The sequence below is a fragment of the Chaetodon auriga genome, chromosome 9, assembly GCF_051107435.1.
Source record: "Chaetodon auriga isolate fChaAug3 chromosome 9, fChaAug3.hap1, whole genome shotgun sequence".
Lineage (NCBI taxonomy): Eukaryota > Metazoa > Chordata > Actinopteri > Chaetodontiformes > Chaetodontidae > Chaetodon > Chaetodon auriga.
Genome location: NC_135082.1, coordinates 8,015,055 through 8,042,150, shown reverse-complemented (window position 1 = coordinate 8,042,150; position 27,096 = coordinate 8,015,055). Strand labels below are relative to the sequence as shown.

General features: G+C 40.4%; 1 protein-coding gene across 2 annotated transcripts in view; it reads right to left on the bottom strand.

Moving 5' to 3' along the window:
- The window catches only part of gabra2b (gamma-aminobutyric acid type A receptor subunit alpha2b), a 30,878-nt gene extending 5,091 nt beyond the window's left edge, over positions 1-25,787 (bottom strand). Inside the window, exons 1-7 of one of the 2 annotated variants that reach the window (XM_076738653.1) lie at positions 25,409-25,787; positions 24,821-24,905; positions 21,892-22,007; positions 14,862-14,929; positions 11,113-11,333; positions 10,139-10,221; positions 9,092-9,235 (exon numbers count right to left, since the gene is read on the bottom strand). In XM_076738653.1, the coding sequence (XP_076594768.1) occupies positions 9,092-9,235; positions 10,139-10,221; positions 11,113-11,333; positions 14,862-14,929; positions 21,892-22,007; positions 24,821-24,891 (703 nt within the window). In that variant the 5' untranslated portion in view covers positions 24,892-24,905; positions 25,409-25,787. Of the gene's footprint in view, positions 1-9,091; positions 9,236-10,138; positions 10,222-11,112; positions 11,334-14,861; positions 14,930-21,891; positions 22,008-24,820; positions 24,927-25,408 lie in introns of both variants that reach the window. The other variant, XM_076738652.1, reaches the window with a different exon arrangement.
- Between the last annotated feature and the right edge of the window lie 1,309 nt (positions 25,788-27,096).

Sequence of the window (27,096 nt, the reverse complement as noted above, 5' to 3'; positions counted from 1 at the left end):
ACAAATAATATTTTATGACAAGCGGAGTAAAAATTTCCTTGGTTGACCTGGTATTCATAAACCTAATGAGATGTTGCAAATCTCTTATCAACCTGACTGTTGTTAAATTAGGTGGAAAAACACTGATTTGTTAAAATTAAAAGCAAAATTGTTACTAAAAAAGGCTCCACTCTAAACACTTAGATACTGAAATGCTGTTTTGTCTCAGTTTTCTCTTTCACCATGAACACATGATTTATCATTCAGATCATTTAAAACTAATCAACCACATTAAATCAGGAGGTGAAGACGTTCTCTCCTGTGAAGTTAATGTTCATGTGAATGACTTAAGTGTTGGAAACGATGATGTGTCATTTTGTCCACTCACACCACACAGGAAGTGACGTTTCACACATGTAAACTATCATAGATCATTTCTCTCCGACAGTCAAATTTAACGATGCAGTTGCAGCCGCACGCCTTCCTTTGTGCTTCACACTCATGGAATTCATACCAGGCCAACATTATATTTTTATGTGAGGTTTGAGCTTGCAGCTTTAAGATACCAAAGCAGCCTTAGACATAGATTAGACAGCCAGTTAACAGTTCATACTTGATCAAATAATCCATCCACACACAGAGGAGCAGGCGGTATGATTTCCTAGCCACTGAGCAAAGCCTAACAGCTGACAAGGCCGTGAAACAGTGCCAGTGCTGCAGCAGCAGGCAGGCAGGCCTTCCAAATGGAAGATATCTCAAAGAGAAGCCAAGATTAGACATGAGAAGAAAAAGATGTGTTACCCATGGCAACAGAACAGAGAAACACAGCTCATTTGCTGCGATCCTGAAACGAAGGCCTTGATACACACTGCCACTTGGCAAGAGGAAAGTCCTTTTCAGCAGTGGGAAGGGGGGAGGGGGTGTCAATTCCAAGGACTAATCCCAAAAGATTTTTTTATTCCCTCTTTTTTTTTATAGCACTGTGGTTGTATTGCCTGTGTTTCTAGCAGTTATGTGAGGACTAATTCTCCCTCTGTCACCACACAAACACACACCTGCACAAACACACACGCACGCACTCAGGTACTGGAATTTAGAGGAATTGTGTGCATTCTCAGTACCCTATGGAGCTCGATTTCTTCCGTAATTTAATTTGCATGCCAGCCCCGATGCCTGCCTGGCTTTGCGGACGGGGGAGGAGGATGTACAGGCGAGGAATCCACACGATGTGGCTGAACTTTCTCTAGTGAAGCCTGTGATCGCTTCACTGAGAGGGAAGACGGTAATTATAACATGAAGATGATAATCACGTCATGTTTCCTACAGATGTAGGCAACAAGGCTCCCGCTGAGGCCGCGGGAATGCCTCACTCACACAGAACACACTGTACAGCGTCAGCTGTCCGACAGAGGGCACAGACTCTCATACGAGACATAACAAGCTCTGCAAATGGAGACGTCACGGGGATTCATCAATAAGAGATACCTGTTGAGATTTTAGAGGCTTTTTTGATCTGACCTTATGTTTTTATCATATGAGCAACGCCAAGTGAACTAAATGCGAAGGATAGACTTGTAAATACAGCTGTTTTCTGAAAGGCTAGATTAAAGGGACACTCAAGTGATTTAGTGTTGCACTGCCTTAAAGTTGGGGTCTGATTTATTTAAAATGGTCAAAATCTGTGCAGCAGAAAGTCATGAATCATTGGTAAAGCTAAATTGCTGCATTTAATGTATATAGTGCTTGTATCCAGAATGCAATACAAGGATTTTGCCGCTCATTCAAGCACACACTCACACAGCGATCACAGTGAGGGACCGTGCAGGTCATGCCTGACCATCCCCACCAATTACATATTCAGTGTCCTTCCCTCTGAACCAGCAGCCCTGTGATCAGTGGACAACCCGCTCCACCTCCTGAGCCACAAAATTAAAATAGATCCTACACTTCCCATAATGCAATTTGATAGGATCATACTTTAGACCCTCACTGGTCTAAAGTATGACAAACACTTTAGACCAGACAAATATTTAAAGCTGCATTGGTCAATTTTTGGCCACTAGAGAGAAAAATATCGTCAAAACAAGCTGACAGCCAGCAGACACAGAGTGACATTATCATCTCAAGTTCACAGGAGCCGCAAGGTGATGATTTTGTGTCATTTCAGCACTGTGAGTGACCTTTTTAACATTACACAGCCAATCTGATTCAGTGTGAATATCAGACATATTGACTAATGCAGGCTGGATTCATTGGTAAGGTGGGAAATTCCTACAAAAAATATTAATTTAAACCAGCTACAATCAATACTTTTATATTAACAATGGATCACATGGTCACTTCTGTGTGGAAGAGGTTAACTGTAGCGAACAACCCAGTTGTAGTTCCCCTCAGCTCTACGCAGCTTTTTAGCATCTTTCAGCTCATTGTTTTGGTTTTACACCCACAACTTTAATGCATTCACTCTCACTGTTGTGAGAGTGAATACTGTGTCAGGTCTGGGGAAAATAAGATTTCCCTCGTGAGTTAGTGGGGAGCTAAAACAGAGCTAAAAGGAGACTAAATACTGGATTTACATCCATTAGGTGACCAGAAACTTGACTCCAAATGAGAGATAATGCTGCTCCGTATCTGCTGGAATTGTTAATATGCAGCTGTTTGCTACTAATCATATACTAATAAGACAGTGTTTACAGCTTGTTTCTGAAAGAAAAAAAAAAAAAGTCATTTCAAAACAAATTTAACTAATGTAGGCCAATGCTCAGTATATATAAATATTTCATTAATGTTATAAAACACTACAATAACATGATTGCTGGTACATCATACATTATACACTGTGCATGAAGTAAAGCACTGCTATATTCAGTTCTGTTCAGTCGTGGGGTTTTATGTGTAATGCGTGCACTTACACAGCAAACAAAACAAGTGAGACTCATGGAAACTGGTGCAGTATTTGTGTTTTTAGCAACAAGCCGAACATGACTGTGTGACAAATAAATGTATGGCTGAAAAGTGGGATTTCTGTAGCAGCGTGTTGGTATGTTCAGAGGCTTATGCAAGATGTCCGTCCCTGTGAAGCCCGAGAGCACATTCATTCGTGCCAAATGACCTAGTTTGCAAGTACGCTACACCAAACACTGACACACTAGTAATGAATGATTAATTTAAAGTCAGCCAATCAGATAATGTGGAGTGACTAGTTAAACAAAAGAAACAGTCACTTGCAGGCATTCTGCCCTCGACCGAGGCATCATACACCACTTAACCTAGATAGGAGCATTTAGTGCATGAAAGGATATTCTTACTCAGTGAAACTGAAGCAGGGATTCCCTTGATAGTGGAATGCAGTCACTGGGGAAACACTCTGTACTGGTAAATGATACCTATTGGGAATAGTGGTGGAGCACTTGGGACACAGTTAGAAAATCAGTTTTTCTGTGGTAGATGCATTTTCTGCATGCAGTCTGAAACTGATGTATGATTTTTTTTTATTATCTCCTCTACTGTTAAAATCTTTTGCACCTCTTTAATTACTCTATTATCACTATTTATTAATGCTCAAGCAATATCACAAGTCATTTCAATAAACATTGTTTTAGATTGTGAAATAAAAGCAGCTTTTTTTTATGCTTTCAATCCAAACAATTCTGAAATACCTAGAAACTTCAGCATAAAAAGTTCCAAGAATGAAAATTGGAGCAGCATGTGAGAAAAGGAGGACTCACTGTTCATGCTCACGCACATAAAGAATACGTCTAGCTTCACAGCGATGCTTTGCAAACCACCCACTCCTGCCTCAGCTTTACAGTTAAAGTCTGGAGGCGATAACCCCGAGGTCAATATCCTCCACCAGGAACAAACTTCTCAAACTATGTCACCATTATCAAATGGAACTCAATCTTTATATTCTCCTAAACCGTGATACTCATAATTCGCATTTCCACCACAGAACCGGCTCTTTTTAAAGGTCCATACCTGTGGTTTTGCATGCTGTAACATATCTACAACAAATTGTACATCTTTTGCGTTGTTGCGACCATTTTCCAAAGCAATATCAAGTTTCTATACACTGATTTCATGCAACACTGACACAAACTGTCAAAACTGGCTGTATTCAAATAGAAAAAAAAACACTCATCAAGTGAAAAAGATGGTTTTCAGTAACATTGTACGCCACAAAATGGACTAAAAATGCCCAAAAAAAACACCAGTCTCCCAGAAATTACAGCACACCTACACATTTCTCACCATTATTATGATCGCTGCTATCATCGTCCTGCAAGAACTGTATTTGAAAGACTTCTTCCATCATGTTTTCCTCTACTAAGCAGTATTACTAAACTTAGATCAGCGCTGTCACTCAGTGAAACAGAGAATTGTAAAAGCTTTCAGATCATCTGTACAACAACATCTTTTTCTTTTTACTTGACATAAATGGTGGCATTGTTCCATTCTGTGTAAAATGCTGCAGTAAGGGTTTCACCACTAATGTTATGATTTTAGAGACACAATTACCAAGGCATCCTTAGCCTGGCTCTCAATCTGTTTTAGAAATGATTTCTCTGTTCAATTAGTTTAATGGAGACCATCAAGGCCTTGCTCCATGTTACAACCCAGCGCTTACCACCCAGGCCATGACAAACAGGACTCTGTTGAACTCTGGGTTTTTTTCTGCAATATGAGGAGCCTGTGAGGTTAGATTGACAGACTAGTGTAATTGTTTGCGTCGGTGGTTCCCAAACTTTTTTGCTTACAACCTCCCAAAATGAGGCTGTGTCTTCTAGTGACCTCATTGTAACAGAGTGTATACAGTGTTAAAGCAGAGCTGTGAGCAGTTCAACCCAAAGAGTGATTTCTTCTTCAAATATCCAGTATTTCTCAACAAAAAAGCACAGATTCCTATGGAGCCCCTGAAGTGCCACGAAAAAAAAACAAACAAAAAACTATATTGTGTGCACAAGATACTAAATCGAGTGCACAAGACACTAAAACGTGTGCACGAGATGCTAAATTGTGCGAACAAGATACTAAGTCATGCACACAACATACTAAAACGTGTGCACACGATGCTAAAACGTGCACACATTCAAGCTAAATTGTGCGCTAGATTTAATTAACTCGTTCATTTATACAGACAGGCAGCAACACAATAGACAGCCGGGCTCCGTTGAAGCGTCGAAGTTCTACACCTACAAGTACACCTACTTCAAGTATTGGTAAATTAATTTGATTATATTGTGAGTGCAAATCATTCTGGAAAGGGACAACTAGGTATGCAAACAACCTATCTGCATGATGGTAGCTCAGTGTATGACTGTGAACATCTGAAGTGGTCACTATGGAAAGCCATATGCACGGACAAGTCAACGCGTGGGAAATAACTGTATCTCTTGCGCACATTTTAGTATCTCGAGCGCACAATATAGTTTTTTTTTCTTCATGGCACTTTAGGGGCTCCGTAGGTTTCCTAAACATGCAGAATTCAATTAGTTTTTTCCCACCCTTTAATCATCCTGGAGCTGCTTTCACTTCTGAAGCTCCTGTATTCTTCGTGTTTCTTTTTAAAGCTCACTCGGTGACTTCTGTTTTGGAAAGTGCTGTCTATATAAGTTCTTTATAATTAGTTTATGCTTATGTCACCATGGGAACATGCATTGTTCCCATGGTAACATACCCAGTGATAAACTGTGCGTCTGTTGAAATTGGCTCTTTTGTCAGGTGTGCTTTGAGGTCCTTCTTACTCCTTACACTCATTATTAGTAATGTTCATAATAATGACAAAACATTTCTTCAGTTTTGTAGCAGATTAAATCCTCATAACATGATGTTGTCAGGTGTCACCCTCTGCTGTGTCAACTGACAATAAACCAACCACAGCGATCTGCTCTCACTGCACTGATCTGGCAGCCTATTTAAAGACAATCACATCCACTCTGTATGCTGACGTGTGCTTGCTGCCGTTACCGCTGCTCCACGCCACCCAGCCTCCACTCGCTTTGGTTCTGCTCTGTTGGTGCGCACCCTGGAGGGCATTTATTTCTAAGTTAATAACCATTGGAGGGATTATTTGCAATGGTCCCTGCATTTATTTTTCACTGTGATAAGTATTTCATTCTGCTACGACGTCTTGCCACAGCAGGAAGCCTGAGCCTGAGAGGAGAAGCACACTGCAGAGTGGGTTTGTCTTTCCATTTTTATTTGCTACGTGACACGATAGTTCCCGAAAGAATTAAACTTAAAGGAAGGGTAATAAACGGTAAACAACACATGGTAGATGACAAATTGCTTCTCCAAAGCAGCTCCGGCAGCTGTCTTATTTCAAATGCTGTGGAGTCACTTCAAAGGACCCAGACCACTGTTAACATATATCTTTTTGTTTTTATCGCCAGGTGGACGCATTTTCTTTTATTTACATACAAAGAACCAGAAAACAAGACCACATGACTCTGCAATCTGGCCTTATTCTCGCTCCAGTGGCTCCCAAAAGGCATGCATTTGTTACAAATTCTTATTTCTAACTGTATTACAAAGCCTTCATCAGTGCTTATTGCCATTGTGTAACATCAAGTCACTGGCTGTCAGATTTCTTGTCACACAAAACAGCGGCCAACCTCCATCCCTCTCTGTCATGTCTCAACAAGAAACCAGCTATTCTCATGCTGACAACAAAATGCACAAAATCCATCTTTTGCCCATATTCCAAAAAAATACAATATTCCCATGGGGCTGTTTACATGACTAATAAAATGGATATTCCACTAATATTCCCATTTACATGCAGCTGTGCATACTGCGAGTAACAAAACAGCCTTTCTCTTCCATTCAGACTGGCATTGAAAAGCCTTCTGATATCCACATCTTTCATAATGGTTAAAAGAAGGTGTGTTTCTCCTTACGACCAGAAATATGGGCTTTTCTTTTGTGAATTTCTACCCCAGCCTTGGAAACTGTTAGCCTGGCAACACAGAGACATGACCGTGAACAGGTAAGAGGCAGAGTGTTGCAAACTGTTCTACAAAATTGAGATGCATCTTCTGAATATGCATTATACGTGTCCAAAGAATGCTTATAAAAGCCAAATAATGTTGGGATGTCCCACATGTCTTAGAAAATGCTCCATTTGGAATAACCAGAATATGCTGTTTACATGACCCATATCAAATCTGATATATTGATACATTTGGAATAATAGTGCAACATCAGTGTGCATGTAAACATAGTCACCATAAATCCGGACACAAGGCCCTTTTATTTACCACAATTTACATCTAATGTAAAACCTTTCTCCTTACTGTGTATCCCTCTCATCTTCACACTCATGTATACTCAGCTTGATCTGTGTTGTTTGAAATGTGTTTAATCCTCATTATCATTTTCTTGTATACTACAGCCCATTAGCTTCATGAGTTGGCTAAAAACAATGTCTCTGGCAGACTTTTTAATATTTCCAGTTTCTAAAACTAGGACCCTGTTAAGTAGTCTTAAACATGCTCTTGATGGCAACATGAATGATATCGAGCTAAAAGACTGAGGCTGAAGCTATGTATCCCATCACTAGAATCCTGATTGATGATCCAGAAGAAATGAAAGCAAAGAAACATCATTAAACCTGTTTTTTTTGCAGTGTAGAGCAAGTCAGCTGCAGTTATGAAAAAGAAAAATCTAAGGCAACCCTGTTAACATACTGTGTGATAGTGTAATAACCCTGTTTAGCTGACATGCTAACATTTGGCACTCATGTCAGAGCAATGAAACACACTGTTCAATTCATTCCTATACGTTTGGTTGCAGTTGTGTTTTTGTAAGAGACATACACCACCCTCCAATCTCTTTCAATGCCATGTGTCTCTTTTTCTGCCCCCCTTGCACGAGTATTGATAAAATAAAACAAATTGATAAGAAGACAGCTTATTTAAAAGCTTTTTTACAAGCCTTGCATTGTAGAACTTTTATGCCGTGCTCATTGCTTGAAGTCCAATTTTAAAACTCCAGTCTAGAGTTAAGTATCGTGTCCAGTAATGAGCCTGTCACTGTCACTGTCTGATGCTGGTCCATTTGAGTGAAATGCCACATTTCCAATGCACAACAAGTTATTCACTTTCTGGAACCAGAACAGATTTTCTTTGTCATTTCATGCATCACTGCACTTTTGAGAGACGTTTCTGTGTCTTTGGGCACCAACATTAGACACTTAAATCACTGAAGAAAACAGCAGCTTCTCTTTTCTCCTGGAGCTCTTCTGTTAGTGTCTCTGACAGCTACAGCAGACAGATGTGCTCCCTTATGTCTAGCTCTGCACCAGCATCTGTCTTTATTGACATCCATTTAAATCCAAAGGAACTGCTCTGAATCTTGACGTCTGCCCATCTCTGTTGTTCAAATGCAGGGTTTATGAAGTGAAAAGGCTTGTTGCAGCAGTAGCTCACCTGTCATGCTGCTTTTGGGTCTCCAAGCCATGTTAAATGCAGATTAACAAAACACAGAACAAAGTAGGCAATTCAAGATCCGTGACTGTCAAATCCCTGTTTCGTCGAATCTTTGTCAAGCAGAGGAAGCCAGAGCAAATGTTTCTCTGCATTTTTCAAGCCAAATAAAGTGAGTAACAAAAAGAGAAAACTTAGCAAGTGTTTCACAGCAAGCCGTGGCCGCCTCCTGTAATATGTAGGAGGTGGACAAGTTCAACATCCACCCAAAAAAGCACAAAATCTTCACGGTTTGATTTTCACACTAAAACATTTTGGATCTGAGATAATAAAGAAATTTAGGTTCCTGATTCCGCAAAATTAAGCAGGTCACAGCTTTGAGTTTAACGCTGTGTTTGCACAGGTATAGGTGCTGAAGGGTGTATTAGAAACAGCTATTAAATAAGCACATTTTGCTGCATGCCAGCTGGCAACAGTCTAACAAAAGCGGGCTATTTTAGTACTAAGCCTTCATAATTTCTTAAGTATATGAAAATCCCAAATCCAGGGTTTCTTTTCTATTTCTGAGACATTTTCTAAGCCTGAAGAACATTTACTGCAAAGGATGGAGGTCAGTAGGAGGTGGAGGAGTCATGAGGTGGATTTAATTCCCTCTAGACTTCTACTAGACCAGCACAACATCTTACCTGTACTCGATTTGATGGTTTCTTGTCCGACCGTTTGTCCAAGCAGGTCATACTGGTTCAGGCGGGAGCTTTCTCCTTCCACCACCACGGAGTCGGAGGCATTTCGAGTCCAAGCATAAGTCACTTCTGAGATTGTGTAGGCATCTAAAAAAAGAGAAGAGGATAAACCCATAGGGGATAAATCTGGGGCAGCCATAGCTACTAATGATTTGTCGAGAAATTTTTTTGGTGACCCAAATGAAAAGCCCTCACTGCACTGTGTTTGATGCTGTCTTTCTAGAAAAAAGAATAATGTAAAGAGACAAAAAATCTCTCAGTGGTTGAGGATGAAATTTGTGAAACGCCAACAAGCAACTGATGCACGGTGACATTTGCCCTTTTCAATCAGTCACAGCATACACTGAATACGAAATTTGAAAGCTTGTCTGCTAACCTAAGATGAAACAGAAAAACTGATTTCCTCCCTCAGTATATTGAAATATTCTGCCAATCATATTATACAACAGACACTGTATTGTTGCAGGGCGGTGACAAATAAGATTAAGATTAATACTTTTGTTTACCACATAAATGCATTGAAAGTAAAGGGGACAATTAATTAATGTGAGAAATCAAAGCATTTCAGACATGACCCACCATGTATTGATGCTCTGATACTTCATGATCGCTTAGTTTTTTAAACCAATATCTAAGCAGCTTAAAGTAAAATTTCCTCATCCAAATATAAAGAAGCCATGGCAGTAAAGTAGCGCTTAAAACAGATTTAACTTCACAAAATAAAATATTTGGATGGCTTTAGGGTCCCTTTCCCCATATTTCCCAGTGACATCTCCACTCAGTCCTTTATCTGTCAGTTACTCTACATCTGATTGTTGCATAGCTTCTTAAAATTTGTAGGGCGACTGCCAGAAAACTGAGCCATGCATTCCAGCGTCACTCAGTTCGGAGGCTGCTCACTTGCCAAAGAACCAGTGAGGAGAGAAAAAAAAAGAAAATAGCATTTTACTTAAAGGTCCCTCAGGCACTATCATCATCAGAGTTACTCACAGCTGCCAAATTTTAGTGGACAGGAATGAAAATCCATGGGGAAATCCTCCAGATGCATTGGGCACTCTGCATGCACAGTTAACCTGCATCCAATTCATAGAAAATGAAGGAGACTTTGCAAATGCATGAAAAGTAAACAGCACAGATTAGGCATGTGTCAAAATGAAAAAGAAAACAAACAAAAAAACCCTTCAAGCCTCATGCACTATTCAAGACACTTCCCATCTGTAATGTCTTGAAACAAAAAATAATTCATCTTAACTGTAATCAGCAGAGCAAAGTAAACAAGGTACTGCAGAGACCAGCAGAAATCAAAACAGAAGTGTGCGTCTGCGGTGAGATTGTAGGTCAGCTCTTTGATAAGAAACTGCATTGTATGCAGCTCTGCTAAATCATTATTCAGCCACTGTGAAAATAACTTGCAAATAGAAATATGAAAATAGAAATAGATTTTCTTGAAATGCTACGTTTGCATAAAATAGGATGCACGAAGAATACATTTGAACAAATGGGATTCTGTGTGGCTAATGGACGTATTTATAAAAGACTATAACAGGCTCCACCAATGCCGTGTTGTGTCCAAGTCATTCCTCCTCAAGGAATAGTTCAACATTTTGGGATATAAGTGATTGGCTATCTTACAGAGAGGTAGCAGACAAGATCGATACCACTCTCAGGTCTATATGCTAAAAATAAAGCTAAAGCCAGCAGCTTGTTAGCTTAGCTTAGCACCAAGATATTGTATCTTCTTTGTCTGATCCATACCAAAAGTGTAAAAGCAGCAAGTTTTTTATCTGTTCCATTAAGCTAATGGGCTGCTGGCCCTAGCTTCATGTTTAGCTTACAGACTCATCTAACTCCCTGCAAGAAAGCAAATGAGTGCGTTATCTGCAATGTCGAACTTCTCCTTTAAAATCCATCTCTGCATATTAAACATACTGTTTCTTCAGACGTGCCTCTTGGACTTGAATTACCTCATGGTGTACAACAGCGTCCCATCGTCCTTGATCCTCAACAGTTTATTAGGCATGGTCATGTTATGAGCCACAGACTTTTTCCCATTGTGGAAGAAGGTGTCAGGAGTCCAGATTTTACTTGCCATCAGGTTGTTCAGGGGCAAAATATTCATTGGTCCATGAAATTTCAACCTCTCATCCTTCCAGCTTTGGCGGAAGAAAACATCTATGGTGTACTCCTGTGGGCACAGAGGATAAATGACGAAATTAGTCAAAATGCACAATAAAGCACACTTTCCACTGCCCTGTCTATAGGCAGCAGTTCTTCACAACTGACTTCACCTGCTACTCTAAAAGCAGGGCACTGTATGGCTTTCTCTATTTGTCAAAGCTCCATCAAGGTGAGGCCGGCGCTGTCCGTGTTCCTCTCAGCTCTCTGAGCCGGTGATTTCCTAAGCTGCCTGCGAGGACAAGACAACCCCTTGACCCACAACCCTCTGTTGTCAAAAGAAACCACACGCAAGGAAGGATTTAGGGCGAAAAGCACTGCACTGTGAAATGTGTGTGTGTGTGAGAGAGAGTGTGTGTGTGTTAGTGTGATTCACACACAGCATGTGAGAGTGAGAAGGAGAGAACGATACATTCCTGCAGTGTTTTTTCTTGCCACAGTTGAAAGGCCGCTGACATTTAGATCTGGAGGCACTGAAACTGTCCAGAGTCCACTGAAACCAAAACTCATTCTTTTTGAGGACAGCGGCTCTTAAAGTAAAAGGATCATTCTAGTTTGGGTCTTCTTTTCATTTCGTTTGTTTAGTTTTGGCCATCTTTAAGATTGGTTATGAGAACATTTTACCCTTTAAAGTAAGAAATGAGAACAAGGCAATACCACTACCATGTGAGCAGTCAGACGATGGCACAGATTATAAACAAGTCACTTGTAGAGCTAATTATTCATTTTTATTTTAAGCTGAAGTGTAGTTTTCATTTTTATATCTAAGTAAAATGTTTCAGATTTCTTTACTTTTAATCTTGTGATCTTTCCAAATAATTTTGGCTAACTTGAGGGTTTGTTTGAAGGATCAATTTGATATTTCTGATTTTTCTTACTGCAGCAGCCTCTGAGGATGAAAAGAAGCCACAGTCTGAGTTCCAAAAACTGCAGTTCCTCGAGTGGCCACTTGAGGCCAGCTCCAAGAGTGAGTCAATCCCCATAGTGCCCCATATGGTGCTCTGTGGGGATTGGCCAGGCTGTAAACATATTTATTTCAACCTAACAGCAGAAATAAACATGTTTACAGCCTGGAACAAAAAATATTCTGGTCTCTGCAACTATTTTCCTGATTTATGACATCTGTACGACAGGTGAATTTTATATAACTCACTGAGCTTCACAAAGTCCCTTCAGAAACCTGTGGGTGACATCATGTAATTACGTCCATGTCTTATACAGTCTACAGAAAAGAAAACACCAACGACGCATGTATCCCTGCAAGTACTGTCTGTGTAGCTGAAGCTTAATATAGCTTATTCCTCTGTGCCTTTGTCCACAAATGATTAAAAACACACCAATCAGTCAAACTGCTGCACTTGTTGACACGTTCCTTCATTATTGTGAACATGGGCACTGCTGTTGACTTTGAGTCAATCCCACAAATCCTGCTGCCATAAATACTCACTGGAGAACCAAATGTGCATTAATCCATGACTGAAAATAGTCCCTCATGCTTATGCATGAGTAATGTTTGTTAAACACTACAGTGACCAGCTGAAAACTATTTATGTATTTGTGGTCTGTTGTCAAAGGTCTGTGTCTTTAGTATCAACAAGTGCCATAGACACACATTTCTGCTTTTGTGATGAGGTTCACTGACAGTAAGAAAAACGTAGACTCAACTCGATCTAGACTAGATCTCCAGACTTCCTGTAGCCTATAATCTAAAAATTCCATCGGCTCCACGTTGCTTCTGGAGCTGATCATTCCAGACAATGCTTGTTAATCCACCAGGAGCAGCGTGTTTCAGAGGCATCCCAGAAGTGGCTCTGCGCTCTGCTCTTCTATTTTTTAATGGAAGCCATGTCAAGCTGCAGGGTGCAGATTGATCCAGGCACAAAGTCAGATACAGGAGCGGCATAGAGAATCTGGACCATTCGAAAAATATGTGGACTCTTGATTGTATAAGAACAATAAACATAATTGAAACAAACAAAGAAGAAATAATTTAAGTATGTCGCCTACTTACCGATGGTAGAAGCACAAACACCATCTGAGCAAGTCAGTGTAATCAGGCAGGCAAAATGCTCTGCTTGGGGCATGAAACCATGCGGAGGAGAGAACAAAACCACATCGTGGCTAGAAAGCAACGCAGCTGGTGAAATCCCCGTGCCTGGTGTCTGACTGCTTGTGATCCTTGCCCTGTCTGAGTTGTTTTTAGTGATGCTGCAGCATCCCAAGATCTCGAGTATAATGACTGTGAGTATAATGTTATTATCAGCCCTAGAAATGATGGCTGAGACTATGAAACTAAGTTCAATTACAATTCACATTAGCTCTCGCAGTTAGCTTCATCGATCCACAAGCTGAGGGATCCACCGGCCAGTCCAGCGTCATTGTTTCAGGGGGTACGGCCGAAATACATACCCCTAAATATGGTATGTTTTTTTCTCTTTCTTTTCCTACTAATTCTTTTATTTCACTTTTCAGCCTTGACTGTCAGATGACCTCTTTTAAACCCTATAAATCCTGTGAAGCGGCCTCTTCAGCAATCAGCTGAATTGCTCCACAGTATCTGAATAAATCAATCAGGAGAATATATCAGGCTGTGAAAACCTAAAACCTGATATAAATCATATATTTTCAGCCTTGTGCCTGATTTTGCTATACCATAATGTTCATTTTACCTATGAATACACATAATTCAGATGGTTTTACCAGATGAATTGTTAAAAATTCTCACAAATTAGTGGCTTACTTCCTTGGTTATAAGCTCTAATGGCTGTAGCTACAGTACTCAGTGATGACCTCTGCCAGTGAAGGAGATGATGTTTTCAGCCCTGTCAGCTGTTTATCTGTTTGTCCATCTGGTTGCTTGAGAGAATCTTTGAAAAAGGAATAATTTGGCAGAAATTCAGTAGACAGATCAGATGTGGGTGTTGACTTGGATCTGGGTTTCTGCCATGAGATCACTTTTATTGTTCCGTCTCAACGATTTACTATTCTGTGTCCGAGACCTGTTCCACGTAAGTGCTGGTTTATGTTCAGCCGAGTGCCTCCTGTTTTACATATCTTTCAGAGGCCACTGCATTGAACTCCAACATCATAACTGTTAAATCAATAGATCAATCACTTGGAAAATGGGTGTTCAACAATAGAAGGGATGCTGATGATATGATGTGAAGGTGGGTGCATGCTTCAGAATGATAAACAGGAAAGCCCAGGATAAACAAAGGAGTGACTAGAATAACAAGAGGACTTTCAATAATTTATAAGATGAAAATAGCCAGATGAATAGACATCGTGCTGTAGTGTGGAAAACTCGTCCCACTTCAGTATTGTACTGTGTGCGGAGAGAGGGAGATAATGCAATTATGAAAGGAGGGAAAGCCACAATGACGCTAAAAATAAAGCATCTTTTCTTCCTTTAAGTTTGTATGAACAGGGAGGACAGGCTGTCATCTGGAGTGGTGTTGTTCTCTAAGTGTTAATACAACAGCCAAGATGTGGGTGAATAATTAAACAAAATAAGTAAATGTCCAGTATCTGCTCTCACCATGTCTGTGTCTGAAACTGGTCCAAAGCTGGTGACGTAGATGTTTGTCTTCACCTCAGTTATCCTGTCTGGATAAGAGACAACAATTACATGCATCAAAGACTTTCAACATAAAGTTGCTGACAAATATTTCAAGGTTAGTTACTTAGTTAGGTTGGCTGGTAGAAGTCTGTGTTTGCCTCCTCCCCATGTGGAAGTCACTCTTTATACACATTTGTCCTTTGCTTCCGCCATTATCACCCCCCGCTGGTGCTGCAATGTGTTCGTCAATTCTTTAATGTCATTTTCATTGTTTTCAGTGTTACTGGTACATTTACATAACCTATCTACTGTACATATGACGGACTGTACTGTCCTACAGCATTATTAGAGCTGCATTAAGTTGCTGGTAATTAAAACCCAACACTTCCTATTGCAGCTGCTTCACATTAAAAGCAAGTCACAGAGGCACCTCTGAAACGGGACGTGGACACTTTCGAGATCAGTTCAGTACTGCAGGGAGAAACGGAACAAGACGAAGAGCTGCAGCAGACAGGCTGCACACCTCCAACTCCTCAACAAGATAACCTCTTATGGTGCTCTGTTGAAAACTATTTGCTAGCAGATCGCAGTTGCTCATGCCTCATGGCATGATGGAAAACCAACTATCAACTGACTTCAATTTCAAAATAAGACGTTTGTTTGGCGGCACTGTTAACAGAGACAGCAGTTGATCTTCTTTTGCATTTCTGACAAAGCAGCAGCTCAACAAGTGATTGCTATGGTACTGAAGTCCCTGACACTGCTACCATCAGTAAGCAAAATCAACTACTGAAAGAAATTAAATTAAAAATTGAAAGGAATTTCTCCAAATTTAATATAATTTATACATGAGTACAAATGTACGTCATATTCTGAATATGCACGAACAGTTTAGTGCGTTCACTGTCAGGTAATGTCATCTTGAAGCTGTTCAACTTCCAACAATGCCGAAGAATGCCACATTTAAGTGTTACTGATCTTCACAAATCCCTCTTATTTGTTTCCAATGTCATTTGTTTTCCAACTAGATGAATTACAAACTCATTTCACCTGTATGTGACCTGCGCAAACCAATTTATAGGCACCTCTTGTAAGATTAAATTAAGTGCCACGACAGCAAGGAAGCTATGATTTTAAGTGTATACAATTTGTCCTAAATGTCCACACTGATGTGACAGATAGGAAGAGCAAAGCCTTGCATGCTTCCTATTCAAGTGGTAATGCGCTACTGCATCAGCGCTGCTGCGTCAGGTCCATTTGCTTTCTCTACACTCTGTCCCTTTCAATAATTACTGAAGCTCCATCTCTCATGCTCGGTCAATTCAAAAAGCTTTCACGTTTCACTCTGTACTACACAGCAAACAGCATGTCACATGCAATCTAAAGAGATCATTGCTCCTCAGTGAAGCGCTCTCATGCATGGCAAGGCGAGCCGCCATTCACGTCCCTCTAACAAGACATATTATGAAAATGCTTTCTTATTTATAAGGTTATGTAAATCGAGAGGAAGCGGCATGTTGCTGGGTAATACGTGCAATCCATTTAGCAAGGAGCATTTATTTATGCAAACCGCACCTTTGTATGTGAATCAGGCTGATTTACAATGGTCGGGTTTGTGCTGTGGCTCACAGAGGCCCCCTTTAGTTTATCATTAGTTTATTATTATAAGAGAAACAGCACCTCAGTGAAAACCATGTTTGACACTAATTGCAGTCACGCTGCGCTGCTTTTTCTTGTAAAAAGACACAATACGGAGCATTTAAGGCAAAATTACAGTTAACTTCTCAGTGGCTCTATCTGAGCTCCTTCACTATCACTGCCCCTATATTGTGTGATAGCCGTTTTGTTTTGTTGTCTGAATGTCACAACTTATATAATGATCCCACAGTGCAACATAAAAAGTAGAATAAAATCTACAGTCACTGTCCAAGAACTAACTACCATCACACACCGTTAAGACAGAATAAAAGGTGCATTTAGATCACTGCAAGATCAGAGTAATGATATAGATACTATCTGATTTTTGATTTATTTTGCCACCTGACATACTATTTAGTATTCTGTATAGAATTCCATGTGCATATAGTGAATATACTCAAATGAGAATTGATCTCTTTAAGCAAAATTTGCTGTCTTTGGATATTTTACTAATATTGTTGATCATAATTTGTGCTTCTTTGGGGTTTGTTGACTTTACTCAGACAGTTATCTTTACATTTTTAAAGGACTGTGATAAGGGATTCACTTGAATACCTCTATCAATTTACCATTAGTAAATGATTTTTGTTATATCACAGCATAAAAAAAACCACAAGAATAAACAAGAAACTGAGCTTTGTGGAAAACCAAATCCACCAACAAATGATAGCACCAGTGCATTTGCTCTGCATGAGTGGAGCACATTCACAAGCAAAACTAACTGTATTTGCACAACTGACGCAGCCTTGCAGTAGCAAACCTAGAAAAGCACAGGCCTGAGGAAAAAAACGTGTTTCCTATTTAAAAATATCCAGAGTGCATTTAATGCCCGAGGACATTAGGACACTTATTTATAGGAACAAGGACAATACCTAAAGTTCATTTATTCAGCAAGATCAGTCATAAATATGTGTTTCATATAATCTGAATCATATGGTACAGATGGGCCTGCTGAACCATGTTTAATTGGTCAGACCAAACCTGCCTGTGTTAGGGGACAGAGCATCCTGCTGTGAAGCTATCCAAATGTCAACTTAACTCTTGCCAGTTTGGAGAGAGATAAAGAGCATCAGCAAAAACCCAGTTCTGGACTGCAGGATGAGTCAGTGGGAGCGAATGACATCAGTCCAGAGAGAGGGAAACTTTACAAGCTGAGCCCGATTCGACTGTGTTCATCAAACTGTCATAAGATTTAATGGCAGCACTTAAACTAACAATTTGCAAAACTGCCGCCTTCTTCTCCCTGCCGACGATTACTCCAACACAGCAGTGATTAAAGAACGTTCATTACAGCTTTTCAATGAAATGTCTCAACAGTGGATGACTTGCACTGTAGCTGAAGCGTCGTGTTTCATGTCACTGCACTGAGAGCTGTTAAAAATGACTAAGCAGACATTGTTGTTCTTCTCGTTGCATGAGCAGCAAAAGTCACCTTGGTAGCAAGATCATCACTTACAGAATCTAAACCAGAATCCAACCAAAAGAGCACCACAGCGCAAAGACAAAAAGGTTCAACAGGATCCATTAAAATAAAGGAAATATAACCACAGTGAATATTAGAGGTGAGTAACAATCATTTCAAGCTTCATACAATGGCAAAGTTGGATTTTAAGTTTTGGTGTTGTGATGCCGCCGCAACTGAATCAACATAAGTGCTCATTTGGATTTCTGGCAACATGACAAATGTAAGTCCAATATTCAGTCTCCTCTCTGCTCTGTTTTAATGGAAAACATGGAGAGCTGTGAGACTGGACCAGAACAGCACGTTATGGGCTGTGAAACCAAAACAACGAGCCGAAAGATGGTAAAGTGATTACTAACAATATCTGTGGGCATGTTAGAACAAGCAACAGCTTTCACAGTACACATAGTCACGTTTGACCAATATTTATATGAAAATATTGATTAGAGCTTTAACGTTTCTTGTTAGAGTTGAATACAATTTTGACCTCTTATTTGAGTGAGGATGGATGTTCAGTTAGTAGTTAGTAACCAAATAGTTCAGGATGATGTTTGCCAAACACGTGAGGAGAGAACCAACGAATCGACAGCATCAGTTGGATTATGACAAAAAAAGCATCTTGCTTGGTGTAGCTTTTAAAGCTGGAACATAATGTATAGTTGTAAGCGTGAAGTCGTAGATAGATGACAAATTTTTTTGGGTGGAAAACAAATTCATGGCAGAAGTGTGAATATGAACAGAAGTGAGCGGCCTTGCAGTCACACAAATGATGATGTGGGAGCAACTGTGTTTTCTGCATCCACTCTCTGCAGCCCAGCTTGATTTCAGGGAAAGTGACAGAAACCAATTGCTGCATTTTGCTTGAAAGAGACCACAAGTATGAAAAACAAAGGCTGGATTCAACCAGTTCGACTTATAATTTGGCCCACGGTCGTTACATTATGGGCTGTATATTAGATAAAAATAGCCGCCTTTGCTTCTGAAAGCCATAGACCTGTTTAGCCAGCAAATAGCTGTGCTTATATTGTATTTTTTATAAATAAATTCAAGAGAAATGTGCAGCCTAAACACACAGTAATTCATTCATTGTTGACATGATTACAGTTGTTTTGTTTTTTTCCCTCCTGAAACCTTCCAGTAGCCCCAAGGGGACACGTGGGTTCATCTTGAAAACCTCTGCCCTAGATTCATCTTTTCCATCGTTATCATTTGATTATCAGTGCAAGCTGCGAAACATTTCAAGTCACGTCTTGTGTTCGCTGAAATAACACACAGGAGAGTGCTCATCGGGATAGATTTAGATCTCACAACATCTGAACACTGACTCAGTGTTCAACCTCCATATGGGTTCTTAGCTTTTGGTGTACAATCCAAATGGGAATAACCCCTGCAACTGATTCTACCTGTATGAAGCTGTGCTGGAACTGTGTCTGAAAGCTTTGTGCTTAGTTTGATTGGTAGTTTGTGATCTTGTTATAGTGGATTTATTGCATGAAATTACACAGGTGTTACTATGATTTTGTCCATGGTCATTACTGTCTTTAATTGCTGATTTCTATGGAGAGAAATGAAAACTAAGTCTATGAGGGAGCTTTATTTGTAATGCAATCAGTACGTATGTAGATACTATCTATTTATGCTGTAAATAAAGGATTGAATATTTGAAGATTCATGCAGAGGGAGATTACATACAGTATTAGATGCAGTGGGATTCGGGCTCTCTTTTCGGTGGCACACTCCTTGAAGCATCAAAACTGTCAAAGCGACAGACTCTGTCCCTGAATATACTGTATGTATGAGTGAACACGCTTGCGCAGCTGTGATGAGGCTCTTTTTTAGCCGTTATAAATGTGTTATAAACCAGGATGAAGTGAGGCGTTAACATGTTTTTCCCCACAGATGAGACATACAGATCTAATGTGTCTACAATGTGGAAAATTCCATCTGATGTCACTTTTCAGTTTGTCTGCACCCTGATGTAGCCCCTGCGTACATGAATGGGTATTCTTTGGTTCTACATCATGAGCGTGGGGGGTTTGGCTCCCACTGGGGCCACATTCTGATAAAAATGTGTGTTCTCACGGTGCTCTCAGACACTTCAGATGAAAGTGTCTAATTTATGTTTGAATGTTTTATTTAAATGTTTTATTTCAGATCGCTGATCTCCCCTAAGTCACACAATCGCTTCATCAGAGCTTGGAGGAGAATCATCCATCAAAATCAATCTAGTTTTATAGAGTCAATCCTATAAATCTCCAAGTACTGCCAAAATGCCAGGGCCAAATTTAAAAAAATGTTGAGACACATGTTCATATTTCCAAGGGATGCATGAAGAATTCATTTTGGTGCATAAACCATATCTGGTGGAAACAGGCCATGAAATATGATCATTAAGCTCCTTAAAGTAAGGTACGTATCTGAACTACGGTGTCGGAACAGGCCAAATGTTTTTGTGTTTCTGACACTATAAATAAGCAAGCATCGCTATTTCTGTAGGTCCAGTTGTACAGGCTGAACGATGCCAAGCTAAGGGAAGTCTGTTCCCCATATGGCAGCTCCTCGGCTGGGCTGATGGCCCCAGGAATTTGAATTTCAAATGGCACCAAATCCTGAGGGAGGAGCTCAGCTTTGGGGTGAGGGGCCAGCTGGAAATGAGATGCCAACCATAGAGGATGATGGGAGACGTGAGGGTGGAGAGGGAAGCACTGTAGCACATGGAGGTTACAGGAGTAGATTTTCATCGACACACAGAATGTCTTCTGAAGTGAAGTGAAATGCATCAAAACTCTCAGAAGCTCCTTCAGGAAACTCACTTTTTAATGGCTAAATTTAACCTAGATGTAAAATGAATTATACTATACTATATTTGATATTATACCCTGTATGATTATGAATATTTTATTTGGGAATAATTCTGCTGTTTTCAACATGAAGGATTATGCACAATATACTCTTCTATATACTGTATATACACACAAAGCTATCAGATACAGTGCAGTTTGGGGGTGGGAGAGGGGTTCAGAGAACGTGTGCTTCATGTTTTAGTGCCAGCATTAATTCAAAGCGGGAGAGGAAACGCTTGTGGCCTTTAAAAATGTTCCCAGTTGACTTCTTTATTAGTATTTAAGTTTTTCATGCTTGTGATATGCCAGAACATTCTCCTACAATTTAGGTGGTTTGGCAGATTTCCACTGAATCATCATTTGTGCCCGTTGTGCCTATAATGACAGAAAGGTTTTCACCTGAAAGTGCAAAACCTTCCAGGACCTTCTGGCCTAGTTATATCTGGTCAATGACACAACTTTCAATGTGACATTTTACTCAAACTGCTCCCTCATAATATATATAATCCAAGAAGAAATAGCCTGAGAGTCTGAGACACCCGTTCAGTCAAACTATCATTACAACCATACAGCAGGAAGAAACTGAAATTCAAACAACATAAGTCGTGAGTGCAGTGTGGTCGTGCACCCAGTTTATTTCATTTTCCGGAGAAGCTCAAGCAAGATTGTAGCCCTCTATGGGGTGAAACGTGGCCAGTTTGGCTGCTGTTACTTTCCAGGAAGTGAAGTGAGCGTTACATAAGCTAAATGTTTTGTGCACAGAGTGTGTTTGTCAGTTTATTCTTGAGGGGACTGCTGCCAAAGGTTATCTGTGCTACAAAAGCTGATGTTAAATGAAGTGTTCTCACTCCAAATGAGCCATCAACCATTTAAACAACAGACGTGTGCTGTTTCATAATAAATGGGAACACAGAACATTCAGAGGAAGTAGGATAGCATCGTCTAAAATGTACAGATTTGAATGATAAAGCTCTGTACATCCAGTGATGGTAGATTGTTTCCTTACCCCCAAGACCAGGCCGCAGACGGTTGTCATATCCATCCAGCAGGCTGTCAAGGATCCGTGTGAACAGGGTGATGTTGGTTTTAAAGGCATCAGATGTAGCATCAGCATTCACTGACCTAGTCGCCGGACACACAATAACAACCCAACCAGCTAAGGGACACTTCAACTAACAGGAATCTGATCACATTTGAAATGTATTTAGACTCATAACTCTATTTTCCAGAGGCCTGATTTATGAAAAAAAAAAAAAAAAAAAAGAAGGGGGTCGTTATTATCTGGCAGACTTCATACATGCCCACACAGACACACACATACACATTGTCTCTCATCCACATGGATGACCCACTTCAAGGCAGAGCATTTGTGAGCCATCTGATCTTGGAGCCAAAACACAACTGAATATGCAAATGCAATCAGAGCTAGAGATTCATGGTAAATAAATTCAGATAAGGTCCGACATTAAAGCTCAACAAAATCACCACTGTCAACAGCTCTGGTGTAACAGCCTCAGGGTATGGGCATATTTTACTTTAAGCAGGGAGTGGAATATATATACAACATTAATCATTTTTCAAGAGTTTGGAACGTATTCCTCTAATTAAGCCGACCATCAGAGGAAGTGTTGGATTCATGTAGCCTACTTACTGCCGTTATATCCTAATAGACTAGGAATATGTTCAGTCTTATTGTCAAGTATTGTTTCCAGTGTAGCAACGGTACTTTGCCACATTTTAAATCACACCCACATCAGAACAGCCAACATATTTTTAGGCTGTGTTAGCATTGCAATAGAAAGAGCATAAATTAAATCCTCATCAAAGCTCTGTTCACATGGACAGTATAAGAAATCTTAGATGGAGGAAATGATAACTTAAACTTTCGCATTTATCCATAAACCTAGATTAATTCACATCTGTTCAGCTAATTAAGCCTGGAGGGGATAATAGGTTGGACTGTGTGTGTGTGTGTGTGTGTGTGTGTGTGTGTGTGTGTGTGTGGCTCTGTCCACAGCTAATCTCGCACACTGCTGGACCCTTCAGCCAAATATTTTCTGTGCAAAGTTATGACTGTATGCTCAAGCACCTCTCGTGGTGGTGGTGATTCACAATATTTCAAAAAACCTGTTTTATTGACTGCTGCCTCCTCACTCCTCTTAACTGGCCGGTCGGGGCCGGAAGGGATCAACAACTGCTTCAGTTTGGAGTCTTGTTGCGTTCGGGGCTACTGACAGCATATGTGGCCGTCACGTTGGATTCTTTTGCTACCATTTTCACTTTGAAATTGATATTTTACGTCGCTCGTGTTTTGGAAGCTGCATGTTTTCTCCCTCTCGTTCCACTGACGTCACACAGCCTGCCCTGCACTCCCTGGTCCCCACCCACACGTCCCCAGACACACCTGCTGGAGATCTGCACTCTACTGAGCGCACTCCTCTAGTTTCTGTTTCTTGTTAACATTAGCCTGCTAACATCAGCTGTCTAACCAGCAAGCTAATAGGCTTGCATGGTTGTTAGAAAGCTAATAACATTAGCAGTTTCCACGGCTATGATTTTCTGAATCAAAAAACTATTTAAGACAATAATTACAACATACTGTGTTTGTATCTGGTTTTGCGTATGCTACAAGTATTGTGTGGTGTGACGAGGCCAGGAATAACACATTAACACCATGGTTTTCCTGTTCTTCCCATTCTGCCAACATGGCCAGGATTTTTTAATTAATAATTAGTGAAGGCACCAAATGAAATTGAGCCATAAGCATCTTTATTTTTATGCCTATGTTTTTCCTGCTGTGACATGATGAAATGTCCGGCCATGAAAACGGCATAAAGCTTAGCATCAGACCATGACATGGATGCTTGGGCCATCCCAGACAAGTTTTCAGAGTCCGTACGTCAGCAGGGACATAATGGATCCTGGAGGGGATTCAGTGGCCTTATTTAAATCGCCTCTCATGCTTCTGACACTGGCTGTTTCTTTCTCTCTCAACTGTCCTCTAGTGTGAGCTCTCCCGTGCGACCGTTACTCTCAATACCAAAAGACACCTTTACACCTGACGTGATAATGTAAGCTGAGAGGTGCAGAGCAGGACACATTCAGACACATCAGTTCAAAGCATTAAGCCTGAGAGATGTTTTTGGAAGACTGTTTTTTGTATTTTTTCATATTTCATTGCAAATTTGGATTTTTTTACATTTATGGTTCTCGACGCAGGACTTTTTCTTTCTTCTTTTCTCTTATCATGTTATTGTTATGCCCTGAAACACCAAGGCAAATTCCTTACGTGTGAAATCCTACATGGCAAACAAACCTGATTTATTGCTAATTGTGTTCTCCTTGAGGCCATTTGGTCACAAAATTGCATTTCCAGGTTGATTCTGGCTATAGCTGTTACTCTAAATTAGAATAGGCCATTAAAGCAACCATTAGGCTAATATACTGTTATAATGTCCATTTTTATTCATGTATCTATTTCGGTTTTTTTTTTGTGTGTGTGTGTGTGTGCGTGTCTGTGTGTGTGTGTGTGTGTGTGTGTGCGCGCGCGTTTTTTCCATCTGGAACAACTAAACCCAAGTTGATTTGTGGAATTTGTAGTCAATATCAAATAGCCTTGGACACCAGTATGAACTATTTGGACCTCCATTAGAAATTACACCTCACCTGCAATAAGCTACATTTTCAACAAGGCAGTGGAAGGCTTCTTCCCAGGCAGATAATTACCTTCATGGCCCCAGGGTCATTTTTATGGTCAGACTGAGGGCGCTAAACTGCCTCCCCTCCTGCGCATTGAGGGCCCACTGATAATGAGTCCTGCGTGATAAAAACTTGATAAATAGAGACCTTCAGTCCGTCCCCAGAGACGCAGTGAGTGATCCTCGGCCTACAGCTCGTATCACCGCTTTAAGGCGGCTCCCATTCAAAAGACTCACCTGGTTTTCCAGAGAGCTGTGAGCGCCAGCAGGCAGATGGCAAGTGGAGAAGCGCTCTCTCTGCTCCACATGGCTGCTTCAACACCTACACACAGCAGGACAGCCGCTGGAATGAATGGAGGCTCAATTAACCGGTTTGACATGCTCGTGGATTTAAATATGACCTATAGCTACTGTCATGACATCCATCACCTATTTCTGGGGATTCCCTTTAACACACGATTACAAATAAATAAATAAATAAATAAATAATAATAAAAAATGACGATGAAGCGTCAGCAGAGGCAGCAACTGACAGCAATTAGTATTCACTGACACGTCCCACGCCTCCACTCAGTGAACATTACTGTTACCATCTACTCTGGATTTGAAGCTTTATCCAAAAAAAAAAAAACAAAAAAACAAAAAAAGAAAATTGATAAGAGAAAAAAATCTTTAATGCAGAAAATAGGCAAAGGAATATGAGAGGAGAGATGGGAGAAATGAGACCAAGCTGCTCTCCCACGCGTTCCAGCAGCTCCTCACATAATAAATGCAGTTAGAAAATAAACGTCCCCTTTGTCTGAGGGGGCAAAAAAGCAGACTCACCTCAAGTGCAGAAAGTACCTGCTGCAGCTGGAATCGTCGAAGATGCAAGAAAGTTAAAGACGAATCACCGCTCTCTCCTGTTCTGATGAGACTGAATGAGTGCAAGTCTGTCATGAGAACAAAGCTGATAAATCATAGTCCCAGCCAGCAGCAGGAATGCACCCGAAATGCATTGGCTTTCATAGTGTCCCAAATTTAAAATATGTCTCTAGAAATGAGAGGGAAATGAAATGAAGTAAAAGCTTTAAAAAATAAAAATAAAAACAAGCAGTTGTGGGTGCCGATCCTGGCTTCAAATTGCCCCGTGCAGCACCCCCCCTCAGCTTGTAAAAAGCACGATGTGAATCGTGATAAGCAAGAAGCACATCTCAGTCTCCCTGGTCTCTACACAAAAACTACAAAGGCTGAGGAGGAGACACACTGGGTCCTAAAGATAGTTTGGTATGCACTGAGCCTCCTTCCTGCAGCCTCCAGCCGACACTTAGACGTGAGGATGTTAATGAATGCTGTTTCCACTCGCAGTCAATATAGGAGGGAGCATTGATCATGCAAAACAGCCAGGCTCCGTTGCATTGTTGTGATGGAGGTGACATGGGACATTGGAAATGGAGTGTATGGCTTCAACCATTTTGGGTGGGACAGATGTGCTTTGATGTGTGAGTCAATACTCAGCAGAGGACTGACTTTCTTTAATTAATTCATTAATTTTCAGGCTATACACTAAAAAAAGAAATATTTATCATTTAGTAAGGACCTGTGTGTTTCCAGGAAAGCATTTAACACATCAGTAAGACCATGGAGCACAAACACTGTCCACTGAAATACTGATTAATGACCTTGTTAAGCGTATGAGCAGCACTTTAAAACAACATCTTTAATGTTAAGTCAAACTCTGGGACACACATGGTTAAAATTAGGGACTGATTGACTGAGTCATTAAACAAAAATGCATATTCTTGGTTAACTTGTTGTATATATCAGTGGTCACTCTGCACACACCCTTTCCTACATCTGAATTTGAAAATAAATTGTGTGTGTGCAACTGTGTAGACGTCTGTTCCTCATGTTGTGTGGACATAACTCACAGTCACACAGTTTACACAGTCACATTGTGGGGACTGGCCTTCCTTATGGGGATAAAATGCAGGTCCCCATAATGTAAATGATTCAATTTTAGGGTGAAGACTTGGGTTAAGGTTAGGGTAAGGATAAATCTCCAGGAAATGAACGTACGTCTATGTAATGTCCTCATGAGTGATGGAGACATGACTGTGAGTGCGTGACTGCGCATTCATGTGTGTGTGTGTGTGTGTGTGTGTGTGTGTGTGTGTGTGTGTGCCGTTGCTAGTTGCCGTTGCAACCTTTCCAAACATTTGCTGTATTGTAGCAACAGTGTGTACAGCATGAAGGCTTATTTCTGTGGATTGCCTCAAATCACAAACTGGCACATAAAATCAATCAAAAGAGAAACCACCATAATATTTCAAATTGTTTCCACGGTACTGCTTGGTTACTGAATTGTGCCACATCTTCTACTGTATATCAACGTCTGGGAGCTGTTCTTTCAGCACCACATACTGGAGAAAGACATGTGGGCCTTTTATTGTACAAATGTAACTCTGTCTAATATGTAGTTACTTCTTCTGTGTAAGATACACAAAGGACTGAAACAATGTGTATGTATTTTG